Source organism: Pyrus communis, chromosome 5, assembly GCF_041283825.1.
Source record: "Pyrus communis isolate YQ-2024b chromosome 5, ASM4128382v1, whole genome shotgun sequence".
In the NCBI taxonomy this organism is placed as follows: domain Eukaryota; kingdom Viridiplantae; phylum Streptophyta; class Magnoliopsida; order Rosales; family Rosaceae; genus Pyrus; species Pyrus communis.
The window spans coordinates 5,779,337-5,804,461 of NC_142569.1; the positions used below are offsets into that span (position 1 = coordinate 5,779,337).

The 25,125-nt window shown below is 36.6% G+C and overlaps 1 protein-coding gene and 3 pseudogenes across 2 annotated transcripts; 1 reads left to right on the forward strand and 3 right to left on the reverse strand.

The window, feature by feature from the left end:
* Window positions 1-1,518: 1,518 nt before the first annotated feature.
* On the reverse strand, window positions 1,519-3,340 carry LOC137726625 (berberine bridge enzyme-like 8 pseudogene; annotated as a pseudogene). Its single transcript, XR_015962352.1, has one exon. The product of XR_015962352.1 is annotated as a berberine bridge enzyme-like 8 pseudogene (transcript).
* A 6,285-nt stretch (window positions 3,341-9,625) lies between these two features.
* On the reverse strand, window positions 9,626-11,182 carry LOC137724624 (berberine bridge enzyme-like 7 pseudogene; annotated as a pseudogene).
* Window positions 11,183-23,313: 12,131 nt separating this feature from the next.
* LOC137724625 (berberine bridge enzyme-like 8 pseudogene) lies at window positions 23,314-24,175 on the reverse strand (annotated as a pseudogene).
* A 46-nt stretch (window positions 24,176-24,221) lies between these two features.
* Window positions 24,222-24,868, forward strand: LOC148696618 (uncharacterized). Its single transcript, XM_088693287.1, has 2 exons — window positions 24,222-24,270; window positions 24,419-24,868. The coding sequence occupies exons 1-2, from the start codon at window positions 24,222-24,224 to the stop codon at window positions 24,652-24,654; spliced, it is 285 nt and encodes a 94-aa protein (XP_088549413.1). The 3' UTR covers window positions 24,655-24,868.
* The last annotated feature ends 257 nt before the right edge of the window (window positions 24,869-25,125 follow it).

Consider the following 25,125-nt stretch of genomic DNA (forward strand, 5'->3'; position numbering starts at 1 on the left):
GCATCGACGACGGCGCCGGAGCCTCGCCGGAGAAGATGACGGAATATTTCGTCAAAACAGACGGAATATTCCTAACGGCGTTAACGGAATATTCCTGACGGCGTTAACTGATGCCGTCAGCGTGCCAGGCACGTGCCTGCGCGTGGCCGTGCCTTGGCCGGCGTGTGGGGGCGCATGCGACGGTGAAAAAATTTTCTAAAAATTTAGGGATGTTCCTGAGGTTGAGTAGATCACGTTGGTTTATTCATACACCCCATTTGAGCATTGTATGAGAAGTTATTTCATAAGGTTGGTTATGTGCTTTAAAATTAACGTTTTTATAGTTGTTTCGCATATAGGTGAGACCTATCCCGAGGACGAGCGTGGTCACTCGAGGCAAGGGGGTTACGACCTTTCTACATACCAATGAGTGGACTTTTAGTTTTCCGTATATACCTATATACTCATGTTTTCCCAGAAATTGATTTGAAACGTTTATTCATTTATATGCCATGGTTATTGTTTGCCATCATTTACGCATTATTAGTTGCATATATATATATATATATATATATATATATATATATATATATATATATATATGTTTGGCTCTGCGGACGCACAGGTAAGTGCCAGGTGAGTATGATTTATATTTACGTTCAGTAGTGATTCTAGATACATAGAGAGCTCATAACCTGCACCCTCGGTGTTAGTGCTCCCGCCCAGAGTTGGGCACAGTCCTTCACGTGATGTTCACCTCCCGCACCACACGCTCATCTTGGATCCAAGTTAGGTGCACAGTCCTGTCGTACAGACCACTTTAGGTGGTTCCGACTCGTAGGTGACCCGCGATTATTCGCCCAGCCTTCACGTGATCGTAGCACTTGAGCGTACTTATGTTACACCCAGGCCTGTCGTACAGACCACTTTAGGTGGTTCCGACTCGTGTGCAGGTATAGTTAGTGAGATGGAGATTCGAGCTCTAGATTCAGCCGTATAGGTCACATTAGGTGACTCCGGCTGATAGATTTCAAGGCATTTGATTTGGCATTTCCTGAGCACTTGCATTTTACTTCGAGGCATATGGCACGACATATTATTGAGCATGACTTATATATGTATGTATATTATATTTTTTTCTGGGAAGTATACGGGTTTTATGGCGAGGGGTTAGAACTTGTTTTGAAATGGTTTTTGAAAAGCTTTGTTTTTGCCCACTCACGCTTTTGTTTTGCGCCCCTCCAGGTTCTAGTTGGCTAGCACGTTTGGTGGCTTCCCCGAGGATTTCCCCGGCATATCTGACAGACTATCACCAGTGTAGGACCATCTTCGGGTGTGCTTTTGTAGTGTCGTTTTCTCCCGGACTGCATTAGGTCTTCGTGCTCTGAACTTTGTTGTCACACATTGCTTGCACATGTATGTTTTTACCTTGTGTTAAGCTGGATTTTATTTATTCGTATTATTACTTTTATTATTATTTTATTAGCTTATGCACTGTGCATATGGTTACGTCACTTCCACGTGACGGCCAGCATGCCCTGATCTCAATCGAGGTGTGTCACTTTATTTCTTTGGCTGATTAAAACATAGAGTACAATTTTTTATTTTACAAACAATATTAAAGATATACATAAAAAAAACATAACAAACAAGCTAAACGACCATATCAATCATAATGCTAGTTATAACTATTTCCTCTTTAGTGTGGAAGAGTTGGGATACTTTGTTCATTCCTAAAGAAATTACCAGGATCGACCTTGGTCTTCACATTCACCAACCTATCAAAGTTATGCTTGAAGTACTTAATGCCATAAACTCTCCCCTCCAAATAGCTTGAAATGCCATTACCATTATGGTTGATCCCAATGTCAAGATCCTTGTAGTTGTAAAAGGCTTCCCTTGGATTTTTGGAAACAAAAGGAGTCATGTACATGTGGAGCTTTCTTGTCAATTCAATATAATGATCTGCTGCCTTGGTCCCTAGTATGTCCCAGTTTGTTGCATACTGAACCTTCCAAAGATTCCCAGCTCTATGAGGAAATGGAGTTGCCGACGCCGATATCTCACTCATTTTTCCGCCGTAGGGGTTAAAGGTCAACATTGGTTTCTCAAGCTCAATCATTTTCTGAAAAATCCACATCAAACCAATTTTTGGAATTGGTTTTTTGACATAGTCTGATTTTCTCTTCAAGCGTGTAAGAACTTGAGGTGTTCTAGAAAGCAAAGCTTCAGTAGCTGTCCCAGTTGGGAACCCCGTCCAGAAAAGCACAGATTGAGCCCAGCTCATTTCGGCGCAATCAGATTGCTTCAAACCCAATTCAGGGAGGCTCTTGTTCATGATTGAAAGGAGCCTCTCAGAGTCTCCGAGAAACATGGCAAGAAATGAAGCCTTAAGAGTCTTATTGTTTCCTCCACTATTATTTGAACTAGTACCATTTACAACATCCATGGTAAGCCTGATGAACAAGTCATCGTCAAGCTTATGCGCGATATATTGCCAACGGTAGACAATGTCTGTCGCATTTTGTTCCAGGATTCTTGAAACATTGAAAACAGTAACTATTTCTGGAACGCGTACAAGATTAATTTTATACGCGATCACAACTCCAAAGCTGGCTCCTCCGCCTCCTGTAACGGCCCAAAAAAGGTCTTCTCCCATTGATTTTCGGTCGAGAAGTTCACCATGCACATTCACAAGTTGTGCATCAACTATGTTGTCAACTGACAAGCCGTACTTTCTCATCATATTACCATATCCACCGCCACTGAAATGGCCTCCAACGCCAACTGTAGGGCAAACACTAGCGGGAAAGCCATGGGTTTTGCTTTTCTCGGCAATTCTATAGTAAACTTCACCAAGAGTAGCCCCCGCCTGGACCCATGCAGTCTCGGATTTGATGTCTACGTGGATGGACCGAAGATTAAACATGTCGAGGATGAAGAATGGAACTTCAGCCACGTACGATACACCCTCGTAATCATGGCCTCCACTTCTAATCTTCATTTGCAAGTTATGGATCTGGGCACAAACAACGGATATTTGCACGTGGGACTCATGCAATGCAGTGAGGATGAGGAAGGGTTTTCGGGTTGTAGATGTGTTGAATCGGAGGTTTCGGATGTAAGATTCCAAAACGGATGAGTAGGAAGCATTGTTGGGAGAGTAAATTGCTGGGGCAATCGGGTGAGAAGGTTGGGAATGGTTTAGAAGGCAATGAACAAAGTTCTCAGGATCAGCTGAAGTTGCCCACGAAGTAGATAGAATCAAAAGAACTAAAAGCTGTAAGATATGTGGAAGCCTTGGAATTGCCATTTGTAGCATATATTTTGAATGGAAATTGTTTTTCGTTTGTATGTATATGACCTATCTCTAGATGTGGGTTGGTATTTATAGGAATTGGATCCTCTTCGAGGCAATGCCTCGGATGCTCTGATCAGATAACACGGATCGTTGGATTTTAATTCAACGATTACAATTATTATAATTTTTAGAGGAATCTTTTTGTTTGTAACTGTTAGATCAAAATCTAACGATCTGTGTTGTCCGATCATGAGGATCCCAAGGCATTAAACGAGGATGTTATTGTGACAACTAATCATATTATTATGTTTGACAAAAAGCATGATACATTATTCGATTTATTTATTTTTTCTTTCTAAAAAGATGAGCAATTAGTGACAAACCACGGTTATCCATTTCTTTCAAACTCAGAAGAGGCTAGTTGAAAATTGTACCTTACCTACCGATGGCCTCGTTCAAGTAAGTACGCAGATTACAAAGTATCGAACATAGGATTTTCACAATTAGTGTAAAATATTGCTAAAATGCATGTATGTTGTAAGTTTGTCCGGTAAAAGAATAATAGTTCATTCATAATTTTGCGTATAAATACAACGTTAAAATGAATTTTTGATAAGTTGACGTGGATTTTTTCGAAAAAAAAAAAAAAGAAAAATCTCTGGTGGAATTTTCAAAAGTTGTGGCTGAACTGAAATTCGGTGGGGATGAAATTATCTGCAAGTTGAGTTGAATGATGCTGCGACAAAGTCAGAAGAGGATAATGCTTTGATGACAGAACGTCGAACCGTCACTGCCATGTATGAATTGCTGTACTGACGTTTTGATGGAATCGGTATTTAATTAATAATTTTAATTGGCATTAATTATGTACTTAATTAAAAGTATGTATAACTTAATTGATGCAATGAACTATCATTGAATTATACTTTTAATCTAAAAATGGCAGCTCAAACCAATAAGATTTTACGTTTTATGAGAGTTGGGGAGAACATCTACCGTATATAATATTACTCTAACTTTACAAAGAGATTATTTCTACAACTTAAACTCGTGACCTTTAGGTCATAAATAAGCAAGATTTCTACTATACCAAAGCTTGTCCTCAATTGTAGCTTTAATCTATAAACTAAAAATTCATTATAGCTATACATGTATTCAACAAAATATGGAACACTGGTTATTGACACTAATTCTTTGAGGATTCTTATTAAATGGAGCATACAGGCAACTCCTTAATGAGGTAACTTGAAATAGATCTAATTTTATGGCCCAACATTAGGATTAGTCCAATTTTTAGTTATTTTTTATTTAGGTCCTAGGACACAATATCAGCACTTTTTGTTGTTAGGTTAACCTTTTTACACTGTGATCACTATTTTACCCTTTTATAGCTTTTAAACGTTGTCTACAAATTTCCCACGCTGTAGATTTGTATCATCATTAGTTATCCATCATAAAAAAGAGTAATTCTTCAGTTTCTTTCATCTTCTGCTTTCCAATTTCTTGATAATATTTTTTTGAATTTGAAATACTTATCAATCTATTTTAAGGAGGCTTTTAATTACTTATGTTAGATTCCCTATTTGACGGCATAACCCAAATTTCTGTTAGATTTTTTACAATCTAAGCTACCTGTCATATTAGTATTTTTACAATCTAAACTATTTGTCATATAAGTACGTGTACAAGCTAAACTACCTATCCTATTACAACCACCTATCTTGGTGGAACATGTAATTATACATTTTTTATTTTTTATTTTTTTGATTAGAAACATGTAATTTTACATGATTCTCGTTTTCGACAATAAGGTGCAGTCCTCCATCTTGGTAATGTCAAAAGCCCCTGAACCTCAATGTTAAAATCCAGTGGAGCAATACTTATATAACACAATCACATATACAACTCGCAAATCATGTATTTGAAATCTCATGGGGAAGTGCCATACCTGTTATCCAGGTAGCAAAAACTAAAAAACCCCCAAATCAGATATTTGTCATGTTTGCTTTCATCATCTACAGAGATGTTCCTTATAGTTCTAATAGCTTCATACGAATTCGAAATTCAAATTTGGATGCTAATCCGTAGGAATCGCAAGGAATATTCAAAACAAGAGTGGATTAAGGTTGTTGAAACCATGATTTGTAATTTAAAGTTCAAGTCAATTTCTGGAAGAGTCCTAATAAAACATTCAATGGCAATTAATGTAGTTTGAAATCAAAGTATGAACACCTTAATTGCTGACGTGGATGATTGCTCTACTTATTAGACCTCACCTATGACTGTGTAATACATTTGACCCATATCAGAACAAGCTTATAAAATTGGACCCATATCAAAAGACCCCTTCTCTAATTTACTCTTCTTAAAGATACTCCTCAGATTTTGGCCAAAGATTCTTACGGAGTTATCGTAACGCAAATCATGTATTTGAAATCTCGTGGGGAAGTGCCATACCTGTTATCCAGGTAGCAAAAACCAAAAAACCCCCAAATCAGATATTTGTCATGTTTGCTTTCATCATCTACAGAGATGTTCCTTATAGTTCTAATAGCTTCATACGAATTCGAAATTCAAATTTGGATGCTAATCCGTAGGAATCGCAAGGAATATTCAAAACAAGAGTGGATTAGGGTTGTTGAAACCATGATTTGTAATTTAAAGTTCAAGTCAATTTCTGGAAGAGTCCTAATAAAACATTCAATGGCAACTAATGTAGTTTGAAATCCAAGTATGAACACCTTAATTGCTGACGTGGATGATTGCTCTACTTATTAGACCTCACCTATGACTGTGTAATACATTTGACCCATATCAGAACAAGCTTATAAAATTGGACCCATATCAAAAGACCCCTTCTCTAATTTACTCTTCTTAAAGATACTCCTCAGATTTTGGCCAAAGATTCTTACGGAGTTATCGTAAAGGACTAACGCTTCACATTTGTCGAACTCATGCACTACTTATAATAGATCTTTAATTTGTAGACTAAAACTACAAATTAGTCATAATTCACAAACCAGTACTTTGATTTTCTCCTTTTCAATGTTAGGGGGAAAATACTGTTCATATCGTAGACTCATACTCATCCTCGCAATCGTATCAATAAGCAAAGGGTAATGCTATTTTCAATTTATCTTTTTTAATTCATTTGATCCAACGATTCAAAATTGAAAAAATAGATAAAAAGTAAAAATAAGTATGTAGATAGCATTACCCAAAGTTTATCTCTCTTTGCATAAAATTAAACTTATAGTTTTTATTAACCAGTTATGCAAATTGTGTAGGAAAGGAAAGTAATACACCTACTCTGCCAAGTTATATTTGTGTAAAGACACGTAGCTTGCACGTGCAGTGCGATCAGGTTGCGGCCCGAGTTGATGAGTTTTCCATAAAGCTAAATAAGTTTGATCATGGATAATATATAAAATATATAAATAATAATTAGATATTGCCAAACCACAGCTGTATATTAAATTTTTTAAACTAAGCGAACAAATAGGGAAATGTACTGCTTTTGAATGCATCTGTTGGTTACACAGTTGAGGGTGAACTCTAACATTTCGAAGGAGAAAGATAGCTAGTTAGCAGTTGATCTCCTGTATTTTATATGTGCATATCATATGAAGAGAGAGAGAGAGAGACCCAACCTGCTGTTGAACACTATTACAAAAGGGTTTTATTGTCTTAGTTGTTGTGTCGATTTAATATAATATAGTGGCGGACAAGAGAGTTACGACATCCACTGAACATGACGTCGGATTTACTGTTACTTAAAAGCATCATAAAATGTCTATGTCACTTTTAAACCGACGTAAACATTTAATGTCGTTTATAACCGACACACATTTTAATAATTTTTAAATGCTGGCATTGCTTTAAATAAAATAGTGTCGCTTTTAAGCGACATAAATTATGGGTGTCACTTGTAGGCGACACTGAGCGACACTAATTCTTGTTTTTAAATATTTTAAAGCTTGCGTCGGTTCTGAGCGACATAGATTTTAGTTTTTTAAAAATATTTTGAAACCCGGTGTCTATTGTAAGCGACAGATTGATGGTCTTTATATACTCTCCCCCGTGTTTTCTTCTTCTTCTCTTGCATTTTTCTTATTCGTTCTTCCAATTTACAAAGCCTCCCCGTGTTCTCTCTCTTTCACCTTTCTTATTTGTTCTTCCAACTTCATTTGTTCCTTCTTCACAACAGTAAGTTTTTCTTGCTTGTAATATTTTTATTTTCTCCTCTTATGTTTAATTTTTAGTTACAATTTATTTTTGTAGGGAATTTATTTAAGCTGGTTGAGTACATAAAGAATTGATCAACGACGGAATTCTTCCACAAATCAGGTTTCTATCACTAAATTCTTTAATTTTTAAATTGTATAATACACAAGTTTATTTATTTAAAAATTTTAATTTAAGTACTTAGATAAATTTCTAATATTTTTGTTAAATTAATAAAAATTTAGTCGAATTAATTAATTTTGTCACTTGAATTGTTATGAGAAAATGGAATGAATAATATTTATAAGAATTTATGTTAAATTAACAATATTACATAAACTTATAATATTGAGTAATATAAGAATATATTATGTTAAATTAATTTTTTTTGCACTCTAATTGTTATTTTAATTTGTTGTAAATACCTCATGTGAGGACAAAATTCCACTAACACGCGCGACTTAACTGACGGAAGTCCATCGGGTAAACCTCTATTCATTAGCTATAAATACCTTTCTTTCTCTTCAATTTTTCTCTTCAGTATCTTCCTCTCATTTCTTATGTATACCAGTTTTGTAGAATGCGAGGAAGTGGTGAGAGGAACGATTAGAGAACACATCAGAAAGTTGTGTCAGTGGTGGGAGGGTTTGGAGTGATAGGTTGTTTTTAAGGATATCATAGTGTGTGGATGGACGATATAGATGTAATCTTAGGTGAGTTAATTGTCAAGGTTCGCAGTAACTATAAGATTTGAAAATATAATATTATAACTAATATTTTAAAAGGAAATTTTTAAGTCGTTTGGATGATTTTTAGTTTTTCAACTTTGAAGACTAATTTAGTTGTTTAGTGAATTATCTTTTTAAATGTTTGAAGTTTATCGAAATAAATTTGAACTTGAATAGTATATTTGAATGCTTATTTTATAATATTTAGATTTATTTATTTATATTATTTTTAATTGCCGTATTGTGTCTTTATTTTTAGAAGTTTGACGTATCTCCGTGTCGTGTCGTATCGTATCCGCATATCCGTGTCCGTGTCCATGCATCATAGGAGGAGATGATTGAAGGGAATAGTATTAGGAAGGGAGAGAATCCTACTTCGATGAACGGGCTACAGCTAAAGGCAGGTATTGCCGGAATTTGTAGAGAGTGGTGGATGCTGAAAAAAACGAACTAAAAAAAAATTCGAATCGAACCGAAATTGGTTGGTTCGATTTCGATTTTGGTGATCTGGAAACCAAACCAAACCGATATATATATATTATTAGGTATTTAATATATATCAATTATGAAAATGAATTAACATGCTAAACAAAGCCGTCAACCTGGGAAATTAACTTGACACATATTCTTCCTTGGCCATTTTCTTTTGGTGTATCCACTTTCAATTGATGATGAATATTTATGTTCATTTGAGGAACCTCGTAATTTTATTCTTCTTTGTTAGTTATTCCCCTTAACCAAAGCAAATTTTATCACCAAAAACAGTTAGAAATCTTCAAAAATTTGTTTGAGTCTAAACATTTAAGCTCAAGCATGAATTTTCATTTCAAATTAAAACCTCTACACAAGGAGTTGATTTTGAATTGTTTAAGACCCAAAAAAACCAAAACCGAACCAAAATCGGACCGAAAAAAATCGAACCGAACAAAAATCGAAAAAATTTGAACCGAACCAAATTGAAAATTCGGTTTGATTTTTATTTTAGCAAAATACCGAACCAATTGGAACCATACCCACCCGTAATACAAACCGAGTGACATGACACATAAAGGAAGAGAGTGAGTGAGGACGGGTGAGAGGAAACAGGATAGAGAGAGTGGCTAGGGGTGAGAGTAGAGAGGATAGGGAGAAAGAAAGGAGGAAAATAAAAAAGAAAAAAAAATTACGAAATAGATGGAGAGAAAGAGAAGGGAATTGCGCATGTGATGAGTGAAGGCTTGTGCATGTGACAATGTAGCAGTACATTGCATGTTGGTTTTAATTTTATTTTTTATTTTTTATTTTTGCTTAGAAAATAACTTCATTAAAGGGGTCAAAAGAATAACACCAGAGCAGTCCACTACTTTCAATAATTAACTGTATTAATTTTCAATTTGTTTTAATGTCATAATTTTCAATTAGTCCGGTTGTGCAGATTGGCACCTATGTCAAGATCCCTATAGTTTTGCAAAGCCTCTCTTGGGTTCTGGGAGACATATGGAGCCATACTTTTGTACAACTTTCTTGACATGTGAATATTCCGCTTGATAGTCTCAATCTCTTCTTCCTTCCAAGAAATAAAGTACTGAACTGAAAACAGGTTTCCAGCTCTGTGAGGGAATGGAGTTCCTGATTCAGAAATCTCACTCATTCTTCCGCCGTAAGGGTTCAATTGCACTAACAAGTGATCTATCTTAATCAGATTTTTCCATAAAGATTTCCATCCATGTTTTGGAATTGGTTTTTTCACGTAGTCGGACTTACTTTTGAAGAAAATTACAGGAAATTTTGGCCTAGAAAGTAGAACTTCTAGGGGAGTTCCAACTGGGCAACCAGCCAAGAATACCATGGATTCTTCCCAACTCATTTCAAAGCAGTCTTTTTGCTGTAAACCCAACTCAAGGAAACTTTCATTCATCAAGTAAAGAAGCTTGTCTGCTTGTCCCAGAAATTGACAAGTGAATATTGCCACCGCAGTCTTCGTGCCCTCTTGGGAGCCATTCTTGGTTTTTATTGCTGTTCTAATGAAGAGGTCTTCAGGGAGCTTAGGTGCAACGTATTGCCATCGATGAACCACATCCTTAGCGCCTTGTTCCAGCATCCTTTCTACCTGAAACACAGTTACTTTGGCTGGAACTGGAAGCAATTTGATCTTCCACGAAAGAATGACTCCAAAGCTTGCTCCACCACCTCCTCTAATGGCCCAAAATAGATCTTCTCCCATTGACTTTCGATCAAGGATTTCACCATTCACATTAACTAGTCTAGCATCTTCAACATTATCCACTGTAAGCCCATATTTTCTCAACAAAGGACCATACCCACCACCACTAAAGTGACCACCAATACCGACACTTGGACAAGATCCAGCTGCAAACCCATGAACCCTACTTTTCTTTCCAATTTCATAATAAAGTTCACCAATTGTAGCCCCTGACTGAACCCAAACCCTCCCTTCCGTCACATTAACATCAATGGATCGAAGATTGAACATGTCAAGAATGACAAAGGCGACATCCGATACATATGATAGACCCTCATAATCATGGCCACCACTTCGGATTCTAATCTGCAACCCGTGTTGTTTTGCGCAAATTACGGTTGCTTGCACATGGCGTTCGTGCTTGGCTGCTACAATAGCCAAAGGTTTTGGAGTATCAAGCATTGTGTATCTGCGGTTTTTAGTGTGTGCCAGCAAAACTTGGTGAAATGAGGTATTTTGTGGGGTGTAAATGGCTTCCATGATAGGGTGGGTGGTGGACTGAAATTTTACAGCAAGGCATTGGAGGAAGTCATTGAGAATTTGTTGAGAATGTTTCGGAAGCGGTATGGGGGTGTATTTGAGATCAGGGATATCCTTTATTGGTGGATCAATAGATGCACAGAAAGGAGTGAGACAATAAACAGTGCTACTAAAGAGCAAAAGGAATGAGAGAATGAAGGGTATTGTTGCAGAGCTTTGTCCCTTCATTGTCTTGCAATTTTTTCTACTGCAGTATTTTCTTCTTGAGTTCTTGAAAGCATAATGTTTTTTTTTTTTTTTTCCTTTTGATGAGAAAACGTATGTTTATGACCAATTAATTACAAAGTATGTTGCAGAGAAGTAATAATAACAAATAATATTCCTGCCTAAAAACTGTTTTCTTTTTCTCAAAACAATTAATTTAGAACGTTGCAAGTTCTTAAATAGAAACTAGTTGTTGCTCTAGAAAAGAAAAAAAAAACATGTCATTACTCTGTTTAAATTAATTTGTAAATTGAAATGTTGCAAGTCGATATGGTATCAGTAATTATATTTAGACGCACTAAGTTGATATTATTGTTGACACACTTTTTAATACAAGTGAGCCGTGGAAATGTACATTGGACTCATTTGTAATTATGTACAAGATAAGAGAAGTGAGTTAGCAATAGTGTTATTCTTGTGTGGCAAAGATGATATCAATATAGCAATGTGGCTAATTAGTCGCAGAGACATTTGTGTTCCTCAATGTTGTACAACAGCAAAAGCTCTGCAGTCAAAAGAGAACTTCAGCAATCCTCCTAACCAAAGTCATTTAGTTAAGTTGTCTTGATGTCAAATTTATTATTTAACGATTTGCGATCAGTTACAACATCTATCTATTTTTCTTCTTTTTTTCGCATTGAAAATCAATTAATTGTTCCTATAAAAGAACAAAATCAGATTCATTAGTCGTGAAATTGCAAAATTAATTGCTTGAGACTTGCAATGTCATTATTAATTCAACGTTGAAGAGTGCAGAAAGAAAACGGATTCAAGGATTTTGAGAAATTGCAACGCACAAAAAAAAAAAAAAAAAAACGGATTCAAGTATTTTAAACTTATTTGTACCGTAAAGTTTTGTCTAGGATGATATTAAATAATTCATTGTATAACGTTGTTAACAAATCTGACGAAAAACCGTAGCCGTCTAGAGAAAACCCAGGAAAATTCCTCTGCCATCGAGCCCTGCCTTTTGCTTTGGGGGTTGGGGGCAATCTCCTTGAAAATCATTCTTGGTCTCTTCCCTTTCAATTTCTGTTTATTCTATTTTGATGTTGAATTGTCACCGTGAAACACTTTAGTCATCATGATAATCGTCGTCTTTTGACCTACACACACAGTTAATACAAAGTTTTGAATTCAATTATCACATTTGATATAGAGTTGAAGCTGGAAGCCATGGAAGATGCCTAATTGCATTGGGATCAAGTTTAGTCACTACGACACTTGGGTTTAGCTGGTGTAGTGATATGACTTTCGGATGTCTGGAGGATGTGGTGCGGTGACATAATTTTATCCTCTTATTTTGTTTATATTTAATAATTTTCAACAATTGTCTTGGACTTTGGTTTGATTTGAGTTTACTAGTTTGATTTCTCTCTATAGGAGAGTTGCTTCATGTAATTTTTTTTTTTTTTTTTTTTTTTTTTGTGTGTGCTACCTCTTTTGGATCTAAGTGTAAAGGATAGAGCTATTTGATTAACTGGATCTACTTCATTTGGTGTTCATGGATTGTGGGGGCGGTTAGATGATGTGATTGATCCATTAGCATCGTACTCCATGTTCCAATTTATGGTTTGAGATTTTGTTCTCACATAATCTCCGTGTAATACGAAAATTAACAGTTTTATTGATCTATGTAATCGTGAGGTTTTCGATGAGTTCAGACGAGTGCTTGAAGTCTAATCATTACTTTCCGATTAGTGATGCTTTATTGTAATATTTTTATATCTAGTTTGCAAGGACTCTTTTGGGGCCGAGTTCTTCATGATAAATATTTGTAAAGGCCTTTATCAATGAATGAAATATCATACTTTTCTTAAAATAAAATAAAAAGTATTTTGAACTTTTTCAAAATAAAGGGAACGACATGTTACAAATATACCAGTTTTTGTTGAAGACTGTAATTCCACATCGAAAACTTGATAGAATAAATTGCAATTCATATTGAATGGTTTCACTCTTAATTGCATAATACTTTTTGTAATAAAATTCAACACATGTCAAGTTGTACAAATGGTTAAGTTTGTGAAAATACCATTATGATTTGTGATCAAACTGAATACTTGCCAGGTTATGCAGGTGTTTAGTGTTCCTTTTGTGATTTGTGAAATCTTAATAGTTATAGAGTATAGATAGGTCAGACTACAATTTGACATTGAATTTCTCATACATTTTTAGTAGTATGGCTGTGTTCTTTTTCTTCCAAGCTTTGTACTACGTGCATTAGTTTCAAAAAATTTACCTTGATTAAAAAAAATTGTTTCAAAACTTTTATTACTTATGCATGATCAGTTTTAAAGTCCAACACTTCTGCACGATCAATTGCAAAATTTTCTTCATTTTTGCAAAATCAGTTTCAAAATTTTCTGAACTTTTACAAGATCAGTTTCAAAATTTCAATACTTCCGTAATATCAGTTTCAAAGTTTTTAGCACTTATTGTTTCAAAATTCCAGCACTTCTTTAAGATAGTTATAAATTTTCAGTATTTGTGCAATATCACTTTCAAAAATTTTAGCACTTCTTGTCGCATCCCGGCCCGGGGCGGATCAATTCCCGGACCCGACTCCACCATCGTAGCACGATATTGTCCGAGCAACTTCCCAGTGGATCACCCATCATGGGATTGCTCTAACCCTCTTCTCGCTTAACTTCGGAGTTCCTACGGAACCCGAAGCCAATGAGCTCCCAAAAGGCCTCATGCTAGGTAGGGATAGGAATATACATATAAGGATCACTCCCCTGGACGATGTGGGATGTCACAATCCACCCCCCTTAGGGGCCCGACGTCCTCGTCGGCACACACGCGACCAGGGTTAGGCTCTGATACCAAATTGTCGCATCCCGACCCGGGGCGGATCACTTCCCCGGCTCGACTCCACCACCGTAGCACGATATTGTCCCCTTTGGGCTTACCATTCCCTCACGGTTTTATTTTTGGGAACTCACGAGCAACTTCCCAGTGGGTCACCCATCATAGGATTGCTCAAGCCCTCTTCTCGCTTAACTTCGGAATTCCTACGGAACCCGAAGCCAGTGAGCTCCCAAAAGGCCTCGTGCTAGGTAGGGATGAGAATATACATATAAGGATCACTCCCCTGAACGATGTGGGATGTCACACTTCTAGAACATTAGTTTCAAAATTTCAGCACTTTCACAAGATTAGTTTCAAATTTTTTAGTACTCATGCATGATCAGTTTCAAAATTTCAACGTTTCTACAAGATTAGTTTTAAAAATTCTGGAATTTATGCAATATCAGTTTCAAAATTCATGCATCCAAATCAATCAAAACTTCAAAATCAAATATTAAAAAAAAAAAAAAAAAAAAAAAAGAGAATAAAAGAGAAAAAGAAAAAGAAATCCTAATCGTTCTTAGAAAAGAAACCACTTTTGAGTCTAAGGAATAACAGGAACAAGAAGAAGAAGAGCAGGGAGGAAGAAATAAGAGAGAAGAATAAGGAAGGACAAGGAGAGTGAGAAAGAGGGAGAGAAAGGAAGAAGGAGGGGTGGGGAGGGAGAGAGAGAGAGAGAGAGAGAGAGAGAGAGAGAGAGAGAGAGAGAGAGAGAGAGAGAGAGAGAGAGAGAGAGAGAGAGAGAGAGAGAGAGAGAGAGAGAGAGAGAGAGAGGTAAGAAGAAAAGGAACAGGGAGAGAGAAAATCACGAAGAAGACAAGGGAGGAGAGAGAAAGAACTCCTGCTATAGAGACTCATCTCTTAATTATACAAGGGTAAAATTATAAATGCAAAAACAATTGAAAAAACCAATCAGTTGTGACATCATGCCACATGGATAAGTTTTGTCCCCCTTTAAGATCAATAAAATTTTTTTGTCCTTCTCCAAAATATGGTCTTATAATTTGGATGTTTGTGTAATTGTTCCTTAATCTGATTCACGAGGGAATTAAATTTAAATGATTATAATAGTTAACTACAATAGGGGCTTAATTGTATGACTATATTGTTTTAACTGTCAGCATGGCAGGAAAAGCAATAGGGGCGAAAATTGCTATCATTAGGTGCAGATATAGTAACAGCCACAACACTTTTAGGGGGCGTTTGTTGCGCCGGACTATCTCGGACTGGATTAGCTTCAAGGACTAAGCTGGACTGGCTTAGACTAGACTAAACTGGACTAACTTAGTGAAGCGTTTGGTGCAGTATTAGACTAAGAATCTGGATAATAACAAATTCTAATATTATATTATTTAATATATAAATTATTAATATTTTATTATGATCTTATCTTTTTCTCCATCTTTTCCTACCATTTCCGTCCCACTCTTTTCCTCTTCTCTCATCGTCCCACCCTCTCCCTCTTTTTTTTCCTCTTAGACCTCTCAATTCATGTCTCTTTCTCATTCCTGGTCAAACTCCTTATTGATTCCAGTCTATATTTCTTTGTCCTCCCTCCCTCTCTAACTATGCATTGTTCGATCGGAACCTCACGGCTTCAATTTTCCCGATGAGTTGTAGGTTTCCCGATGTGTTTTCTGGCCAACCCTCGTTAAATTGGATGAAGTTAGCACCGCCAAAAAATTCATCACCATCCCTAGACCGAGATCTTAGCTTTGAATGCTCGAATCTGTCATGGATTTGAAGAAGCCCAAACAGGCCGAGACTTCCAGGCCATTTTCCAGCCACATTCGACCACATTTTAGCCTCGATTCAGGTAAAATCGTAATCTTGTCACTCCCAGCTTCAATTTGGTATATTTTATATGAAAGTTGGTTGTGAAATGGATCTGAAAGAGAGTCGGAAAGTTAATGATTGATCTAGGTGACCGGAGATGATGAGGAGTTTGTCGGGAGTGGTCGTTGAGCATGACGAGGACGAGAAAGAGAGGATAGTCTTAGCTAGTCCCATGGTTATTGGGGGGTCTCGCTAAGACCTCTTAGTGAAGGGTTTTGTCCATGTTAGTCCCCTTTAGTCTCATTAATGTTAGTCCCATCATGGAACAAACACAGTATTGGACTAATAGCTAGTCCAGTCCAATCCAGTCCAACTTAGTGAGGGCAAACAAACGCCCCCTTAGTGACAAATATCTTATTCGCTCCTCCTGGAATTTAAAGGCGAAAATTAACATATACAAATAAAACTACTACCTCTAATAATGAAGGAAAATAACACTTAATCCTCTATATATAAGGAAGAATACTGCTTTAATTCATTATCTTCTATCTTCATGATTACCCTTGTCTCTATAACTCTGTTAGTTCAACTTTGGTAGTGCATAATATTGTTAAAGAATAGAAATAATTCGGTTTCATTGTATCCAAAAAACAAATTAGCAGTTCCCTTTACACACAAGTAATGAGAACAAATATTATCAAAGAGTAATACTAGGTAAACCAATTTTTTAGATCAGATTTGCAAACTATGTGATGTGTATAATGTACACAAATGTGTCTTGTAGCAACTCCCCTTCAATCTTTTGCTAGCCAAATAGCAATCCACTATACATTCAAGAAACATGTTAGGTTGAGTCCGGCTTATTTGATCAATATTTTGAGAAATATTATGCTTCCTTGTTTCTTTCCGTTCTGGACACATTATTGCATTCCAATCTAGGTTTTTCTTGATGTGCAAGGATTTGAGTTACTTATCTTTGTGGAGTCGGGACGTTCGGTCATTCTCGTTCCCACATCTAGTCATTTACGTAACATTGTCAAAATAACTTCGAATATCATTGTATTCAAAAGACATATTAGTGGTCTCCTTTGTAAGTGGTTTCCTTTCCACACGCGTAATGAGACCAAGTTATACATATGTGTTTGTGTGTATATATCAAAGTCTGGTTGAGTCTAGCTCAATTCATGAAAGTCTGAGAAAGGGGTAATCTTGAGAGATTGAATTTTTAAACTAAATTTTGTAAACCGAATAATGTGGATGTTGATAATTGAGTTATTACTTAAGTATTGATTAACGTGCTTATTTTTCTATCGGTGACACATTATTTGGTTTGTAAATTCAGTTTAAAAATTATCTTCCTAACATTATCCTGGAGAAATTATTGTGTTCCTAGTTGCTTTTGGTTTTGACACGTTATTGGTTTCCCATTTGGGTTTTTCTTGATGTGCAAGGATTTGAGTTACTTATTTTAGATGGTTTGGAATACGTACGGTCATCTATGTATCCATCACATGCATGTTCTCACATAATTATATCCACTAATATAATTCACGTGTGATGATATATGTGAGTTATATGTCCAAGCCCTTATATCTGAATTCATACTCAATAATGGCCATGGTAGTGTACGCCCAACAGGATCCTCTCCGGATCTTTTTGGTGAAGATTCTGAAGATTCATTCATCGTACATTATGCGGTCAGTTTTTATCAAGTATTGTTTGTATTTAATTTTAAATAAAAATATTTAAAATAATTTCTGACCTTACGATGTACGATAAACGAACATAATTGACGGATTCCCGAAATCCTCACAAAGAGAATCCAACGAAAATACAGATGGAATGCACGCAACCAAATGTATCAATCATTAATTGAGCGATAATATATAAATATAACACCAATTATTAAGTCGCAGCAAACCTATTGGTTTAAAGTTTTTTAAAAGAGTCAGTCAACCTTGTAATCCTATATACAAATTCGTGACACTATGTTTTTTACGTTATTTTTACATATATTTTGTGGGGCATATTTTGTAAAGTATTTTAACGATCTAAACCGTTTATTTTTAAAAAGCCATTCATAGATCATCTTTGCAAACAATTATACAAATTCAAAATCATTAAGACATTCATTTGTAGTGAAGAAAATAAACAAATATAGTTCAACAAAGAAACATAAACCCTTAATCCAATGGCATGGATTCATATTTGGGTGTTTTTGGTAGACATGATTTTGAAGGAAGACCTAAAAGATAGATGACTCAGATCATTGAAATACATTACGGAGTATATCTTATAAAAATCGCGTGTCAAAAGTTGTGTAAAAATAATGGTGTCACGGATAATAACAGTATGCATGGATTTTTATATAACAAAATGTAATGATGTAATCAATTTTATCTTTACGAAACTAAATTTTTATGTTACTTTCTTTTAGAGGTACTGTCGTCTAACAAAATTTATATCTTTGATTAGCTAACAAGAAAAGTGCGACTTTCCAAAAGATTTGCTTGACAAAGAAAAAACCATCTAAAGATTTTGTCTTCAATTAGCCAACAAACCAAAGAACCAGGCAATCAAAGCAGTCGTCAAAATGATCACGTGTTATGAACTACGCATATTAATTATGGACGTCCTTCATGTGTACTCGTTGATATCCGTTAGTTTTTCTCCAGTTCCAACCAACTATAAAACATGTAGCTATGCAGATAAGTACCACCTTTGCTGCCATGAGAGCGGGAAATCTATTTTTGATTCAATACTATGCGGTATGGGTATAGGAAGGTGTTAAGGCAGCCAGCTAGTACCTTCAATTATCAAGAAAGTAGTTTGACCTGATGACTCCATATGTCTCCAAGAACCCAAGAGAGTGTTGAATTGTAATCTTATCTTGGCCCAAAAATAATTGATCTGACCCATACACAAAGAAAGATCTATGCACATGCTAGAGAATTCTAGCAAAGTTCAAGTTGGTGGAAGAGTCTAGAAGAATGGTGAGGATTCCACCAACATACAAGATTAGTGTAGATAATTCTAACTTAGGAAGGTAGTGGAATTATCTAGATATCTCTAGCATAATGTTTTCATGTTTCTCTAAGGTTCCATCCATGCCTATAAAAGGAAAAAGCATCCACACCATTTGTAACAACCAAGAGAGCAAGTAGCAAGAAGCGAGAGTGTCAAGTAAGAAGTAAGAAGAAGCAACAAAGCTTCTAAGAGTGTTTGAGTGTTTCCTCTTGTACTAAGTTTGTGAGTGAATAAAAACCTTGTGTAATACTTTGAGAATTATTTCTTTCTCTTGCTTATCAATTCCGCTGCGTTACATTATTCTTTGTGAGATAAACATCTCCAGAGTAGTGAAGCATTTTTTAAACCCCAACAGAGAGGCCTTCCAAAACTACCGGGATCTAGAAATTGGGGCTAATCTGGATAATCAGACTAACTTTCAGATTGCGAAGATTTATGGGAGCAAGTATTTTAAAGGTAATTTTGATAGACTGGTACGTGTGAAAACCATGGTTGATCCTCATAATTTTTTCAAGCATGAACAAAGTATCCCACCGGTTTAGCTACGAGACAGAACGGAAGGTTTGACAATGAATTACATGCAGTATGGTATGTCACGTCGTGCTCGATAATTACATTGATGTTTGTAATATTATTGATTCGATGTATTGTAATGGAAGCCCCTGGTGTACAATTAGCTGGGGGTGGATTTGCTTAATTTACCTAAATTCTGTAGCCTATTGGGGCATGGTCTACTTTGACTTGGAGACCTCGTTTTGTCTCAAGAAAAAATAAAAAGGATGTTTAACAAAACACTCTCGGTACTGTTTACTTTTAACGAAAAACCACATTTATACATTTTCTTGATATTATTCACTATACCTTTAAAAATGAATTTTCATTAAAAGTGAAGTTTTTTTTTTACTTTTCGCTAGTTTTCCTAAAATGAATTCCATGATTGTTTAGCATTGGTCCCTTTCTTTTCCTTTTCCCTTTTTTAAACAGATGAGTTTCATGGTCCATCTAACAAAATAATTTTGTTAGAGTATCCAATAGATGACATGGTCTTCACCACCACTCCTAGGATCATAAAGAAATATTGCCTTCAATGCGAATATCCATATAATATAAACCTAAATTTGAGGTTCAAACACTTTTATACGATATTTTAATTAGGTGCTAATCACAGTTGGAATTGTACTTCATTGTACTTCATTGTACTTCATGTTCTATGGTTTAAATCACAACTGTTGGAACAATAATGGTAAAATTAATAAATAAATAAATATAGAGTAAATTACACAAAATTACCTCAACTATAATCAAACTACAATTTTATACATCATGGTTTAAATATTGCAATGTCGTACATTTAACTTATAAATTTATAGCAATGTAAAACTTCTGTTAAATTTTATGTGAATTGACCGTTACTTGAAAAAAGGCAGCCATGGCCGAACCTCAGCACACCACCTAGCTTTGTTTCTCACTCGCAGAGAAACAGAGCCATGGCTAACCATCCAACAAGATCACCACCTGGAACTCCACCTCCGTTGACCCGTGCACCTGGCTCTAGGCGAGCCGTTTTTTCGGTTCGATTTCAGATCTGATCTGCCGAATCTGCAACACCAACTGGAGTTTGCAGACCTGAGCATGCAGAAGGTACAACAAACGACCCAACCCGGCCCGAATCAGAGGAATTTCCCGCAACACCAACTGGAGTTTGCTGAGGTTCCCTCCTCGCCATCAACGACGTTCTCGAAACACCAACAAATGCGCTGTAGAGAATCTTCGTCCTGTTATGCGACGGCGTTTTCTTCAGCAACTCACTCTGCGGCGGCGCGTCTTTGGGCGCGTCCAGAAAGAACCTCTCGATTCTCGAAGATCTTCGACCTCGCTTCCCACAACGCATTTGTCACCGGCGACTGGTACATTCCCCGCCAGAGGCTAATAGGCTTCCGAGTAGAACCGTTGGACCCATCTTGGGCCAGAGGCGGGTTTTCGAAAGGGGAAGAGAGAGTGGCGAAGACGGGAATGGTAGTGAGTGAATTGGGAGTTGCAGGAGTGGAAGAGAATAAATGAGTGAGTGAGTGAGGAAAAGAGTTTCCCCGAGGACCAGGAAGAGACAATGGCGGTGGGTTTTGTTGTTGGGGCTGCGGGGGAGAATTGCAGAGGAAAAGTGGTGGGGGAGGGTTTCTGGAACGGATGGAGTGGGGAAAAAGTGGGGGGTACGGATGGAGTGGAGAAAAAGTGGGTGGTGCGGGTGGGTCTCACAATTTCTTTCATAATTTTCTATATTTATTAATATTTAATTAATTTTTTAATTTAGTTGGCGACTATGCGAGTCCCACACTTGTCATCTCATCATTTAATAATCAAAACTAATTGAAAATTTAATAGAAGTATGACATAACAATGAATTTGTAAGATAAACTATGACATTGCAATATTTAAAATATCATGTATGAGATTGTGGTTCGACCATACTTGAGGTAGTTTTGTATAATTTACCTATAAATATATAAAAATAAAAGCAATATATGTGAATGGCGAGGTCACCACTGACAAAATCTGATAAAAAATGAGGTTCACATGAGATAATTGATGAGAGAAACTTTCGTAAAACAAGTTTATTACCGTTATGACGTTTTAAACCACTAATACAAATTATTTAAAAAAAAATATGCATATACATTGTATTAGTGGCTTAGCACGTGAACGGTGAACCCGTTCACCTGAGAGTTAGAGTTAAATGTTCAGGGCCACAAGCTTGAAATTATTAGAGGAGTTGGGAGTTAAATAATTGAGGTTCAATCTATGGCAAGGGTTGAGATGGACGAGGAACAAGTGAGTAAGTGGCCACAGTTCCAGCATCGCTGACAACTTTTCAATTTTTTGGCACATGGAGATTTCATACTTTTAGGAATAAAAGACCCATAGGCCATACCAACCAATTGGGATTTTTCTTTTTCACCAAAAAAAAAAAAAAAAAAAAAAAATCCAATTTAGATGCGTATATATTTCCTTGTAGACTAGATATTGATATTGATCACGGTGTCACCTTAGTTGAACCAAACTCCTCTATGTATACTATTTATCTCCCGATCAAGAGAGAAGAAGATAGAAATGATCCGTATATTAATATGATATTTTAAGAGTATCTTCAAAGAAGATGTCAAATTATCAACATAAGCTATAATAAGAAGAAAAAAAACGGCCACTAATTGTTTCCAACCGGAATGCCAAATCCTATGTAGCATGACATGGAATGGGAGCAAAGGAGTTTGCTGTCAAATTTGACAGTGGCTTCAATTTTTTTTTACTAATTATTAAAGTGGTGTGATATCCACACATCCCATTTTACTTCTCACACAACTTTTAATTTTCGACCGTCAGATCGAATGAATCGAAGAAGATCAACGGACATAAATTATCAAAGGTTGTGTGAGAAGTAAAATAAGATGTGTAGATACCACACCCCTTATTAAATGTCTTTTATTAATATTTTAATGTCATTTATTAGGGGCTTCCTCTCAACTTTCAATAAAGCCTATCATCGTCCCAGAGATATTTGCATCCTCTGTTCTCTCGTTCTCACTAACCTCTGCTTCTCCATATATGCTAAGTCCCTGTAAGTCTCTCTGTAGGACCATCAAACCCAGCTGGCTTCGCCATTATTATACCTTCACCAAGTAGCAAAACCTCCATATCTCAAACCCCACTTTCTCTCTCTACTTTTTTCTCCACTTCACTCTCTTTGTGCTCTTCTCAGCTATTTCAAAGACTACCCAGATGGCTGATACATTGGATGACCTTGCATTTTGGCTCCCCAACCAGATTCTCAACGATGAAGACCCACCCGCCATGGAGCTCAACTCCAACACCATGAAAAGTGGGGGGTTCAGATTATGGTTCGAAGCTGATGCTCCGAAGGCTCAGAAATTAATATGATTTTTATTATGAATTATTTATTAGGAGGGGGCAGACGATTTTGTTTGGCTCAGCTTGGTGAATCGCATCCCCACGCAACGACATTGTGCCCCCCTCATGCTTTAACATGTTCTCTCACGTGTGACCACTCTTTAGTGGGCCACGCATACGAAGACAAATTTATTATCTCAAACTTAACCACGTGTGTCATTCACTATGTGTGAAATTTTATGCAAAGGGGCACGATGTAATCAGTAATAGAATCGTTCAATATAAGTTGTATGTATAATTCAATCAAGATTCCAATGTGAGACATGGTACAACATGTTGATCAAAGCAAGTTAGAAAAAGCCAATTAGTCCCTACCAAATTTTCAATGACGGAATGTCTTTAAATGAACAAGTAAATTTTTTAACAAGAAGTTAGAAAAGTGAAATCCAGAAAACCTACTAATTTGTCAATTTTTGGAGAGATTTTTCTTGAAACTTGTAATAATTAAGTACTAACAAATTGCAACCTTGAAAGCAATATATTTCTTCTTTTTTATTTCTTTGGCTGATTAAAGATGTACATAACTAACCCCAAAGCAAGAGAAAAAAACCATGCACAACAAGAAGCTAAATAATGACTGTATGGAAGTGGTGGGATACTTTGTTCATTCCTAAAGAAATTACCAGGGTCGACCTTTGTCTTCACATTCACCAACCTATCAAAGTTATGCCTGAAGTACTTAATGCCAAAAACTCTCCCCTCCAAATAGCTTGCAATGCCATTAGCATTATGGTTGGTCCCAATGTCAAGATCCTTGTAGCTGTAAAAGGCTTCCCTCGGATTCTTGGAAACAAAAGGAGTCATGTACATGTAGAGCTTTCTTGTCAGATCAATGTAATGATCTGATGCCTCAGTCCCTTGTATGTTCCAGTTTGTTGCATACTGAATCATCCAGAGATTCCCAGCTCTATGAGGAAATGGAGTTGCCGATGCTGATATCTCACTCATTTTCCCGCCGTGGGGGTTGAAGGTCAACAATGGTGCCTCAAGCTCAATCATTTTCTGAAAAATCCACTTCAAACCAACTTTTGGAATTGGTTTTTTGACATAGTCTGACTTCCTCTTGAAGTGTGTAAGCACTTGAGGTGTTCTTGAAAGCAAAGCTTCAGTTGCTGTCCCGGTTGGGAAGCTCGTCCAGAAAAGCACAGATTGAGCCCGGCTCATTTCATTGCAATCAGATTGCTTCATACCCAATTCAGGGAAGCTCTTGTCCATGATTGAGAGAAGCCTCTCAGAGTCTCCGAGAAACATGGCAATAAATGAAGCTCTAAGAGTATTATTGTTTTCTCCACTACTATTTGAAGTAGTACCATTTACAATATCCATGATAAGCCTGATGAACAAGTCATTGTCAAGCTTATCCACGATATATTGCCAACGATAGACAATGTCCGTTGCATTTTGTTCCTTGAAAACAATAACTGTTTCTGGAACGCGTACAAGATTAATTTTTTATGCGATCACAACTCCAAAGCTGGCTCCTCCGCCTCCGGTAATGGCCCAAAAAAGGTCTTCTCCCATTAATTTTCGGTCGAGAAGTTTACCGTGCAGATTTACACATCAACTATGTTGTCAACTGACAAGCCGTACTTTCTCATCATATTACCGTATCCACCGCCACTGAAGTGGCCTCCAACACCAACTGTAGGGCAAACACCAGCGGGAAAGCCATGGATTTTGCTTTTCTCAGCAATTCTATAGTAAAGTTCACCAAGAGTAGCCCCAGCCTGGACCCATGCAGTCTCGGATTTGATGTCTACGTGGATGGATCGAAGATTAAACATGTCGAGGATGAAGAATGGAAATTCAGCCACGTATGATAAACCCTCGAAATCATGGCCTCCACTTCTAATCTTCATTTGGAAGTTATGCATTTGGGCACAAACAACGGATATTTGCACGTGGGACTCATGCAATGCAGTGAGGATGAGGAAGGGTTTTTGGGTTGTAGATGTGTTGAATCGGAGGTTTCGGATGTAAGATTCCCAAATGGATGAGTAGGAAGCATTGTTGGAAGTGTGAATTGCTGGGGCAATTGGGTGAGAGGGTTGGGAATGGTTTAGAAGGCAATCAACAAAGGTCTCATGATCAGCTGAAGCTGAAACTGAAACTGCCCATGAAATAGATAGTAGCACAAGAACTGAAAGCTGTAAGATATGGGGAAGCCGTGGAATTGCCATTTGTAGCATATATTTTGATTGGAAATTGTTTGTATGCATATACGATCTTGTAGGAACTATAAATGGTTAGTCTTCAACAAGGATCACAAACAACATATCTTATATATAACA

Coding starts and splice junctions, on each gene's coding strand:
- LOC148696618 (XM_088693287.1), top strand. CDS start 24,222: ATGTCCGTTGCATTTTGTTCCTTGAAAACAATAACTGTTTCTGGAACG. Junction 24,271..24,418: donor AATAACTGTTTCTGGAACGC/GTACAAGATTAA, acceptor TCAACTGACAAG/CCGTACTTTCTCATCATATT.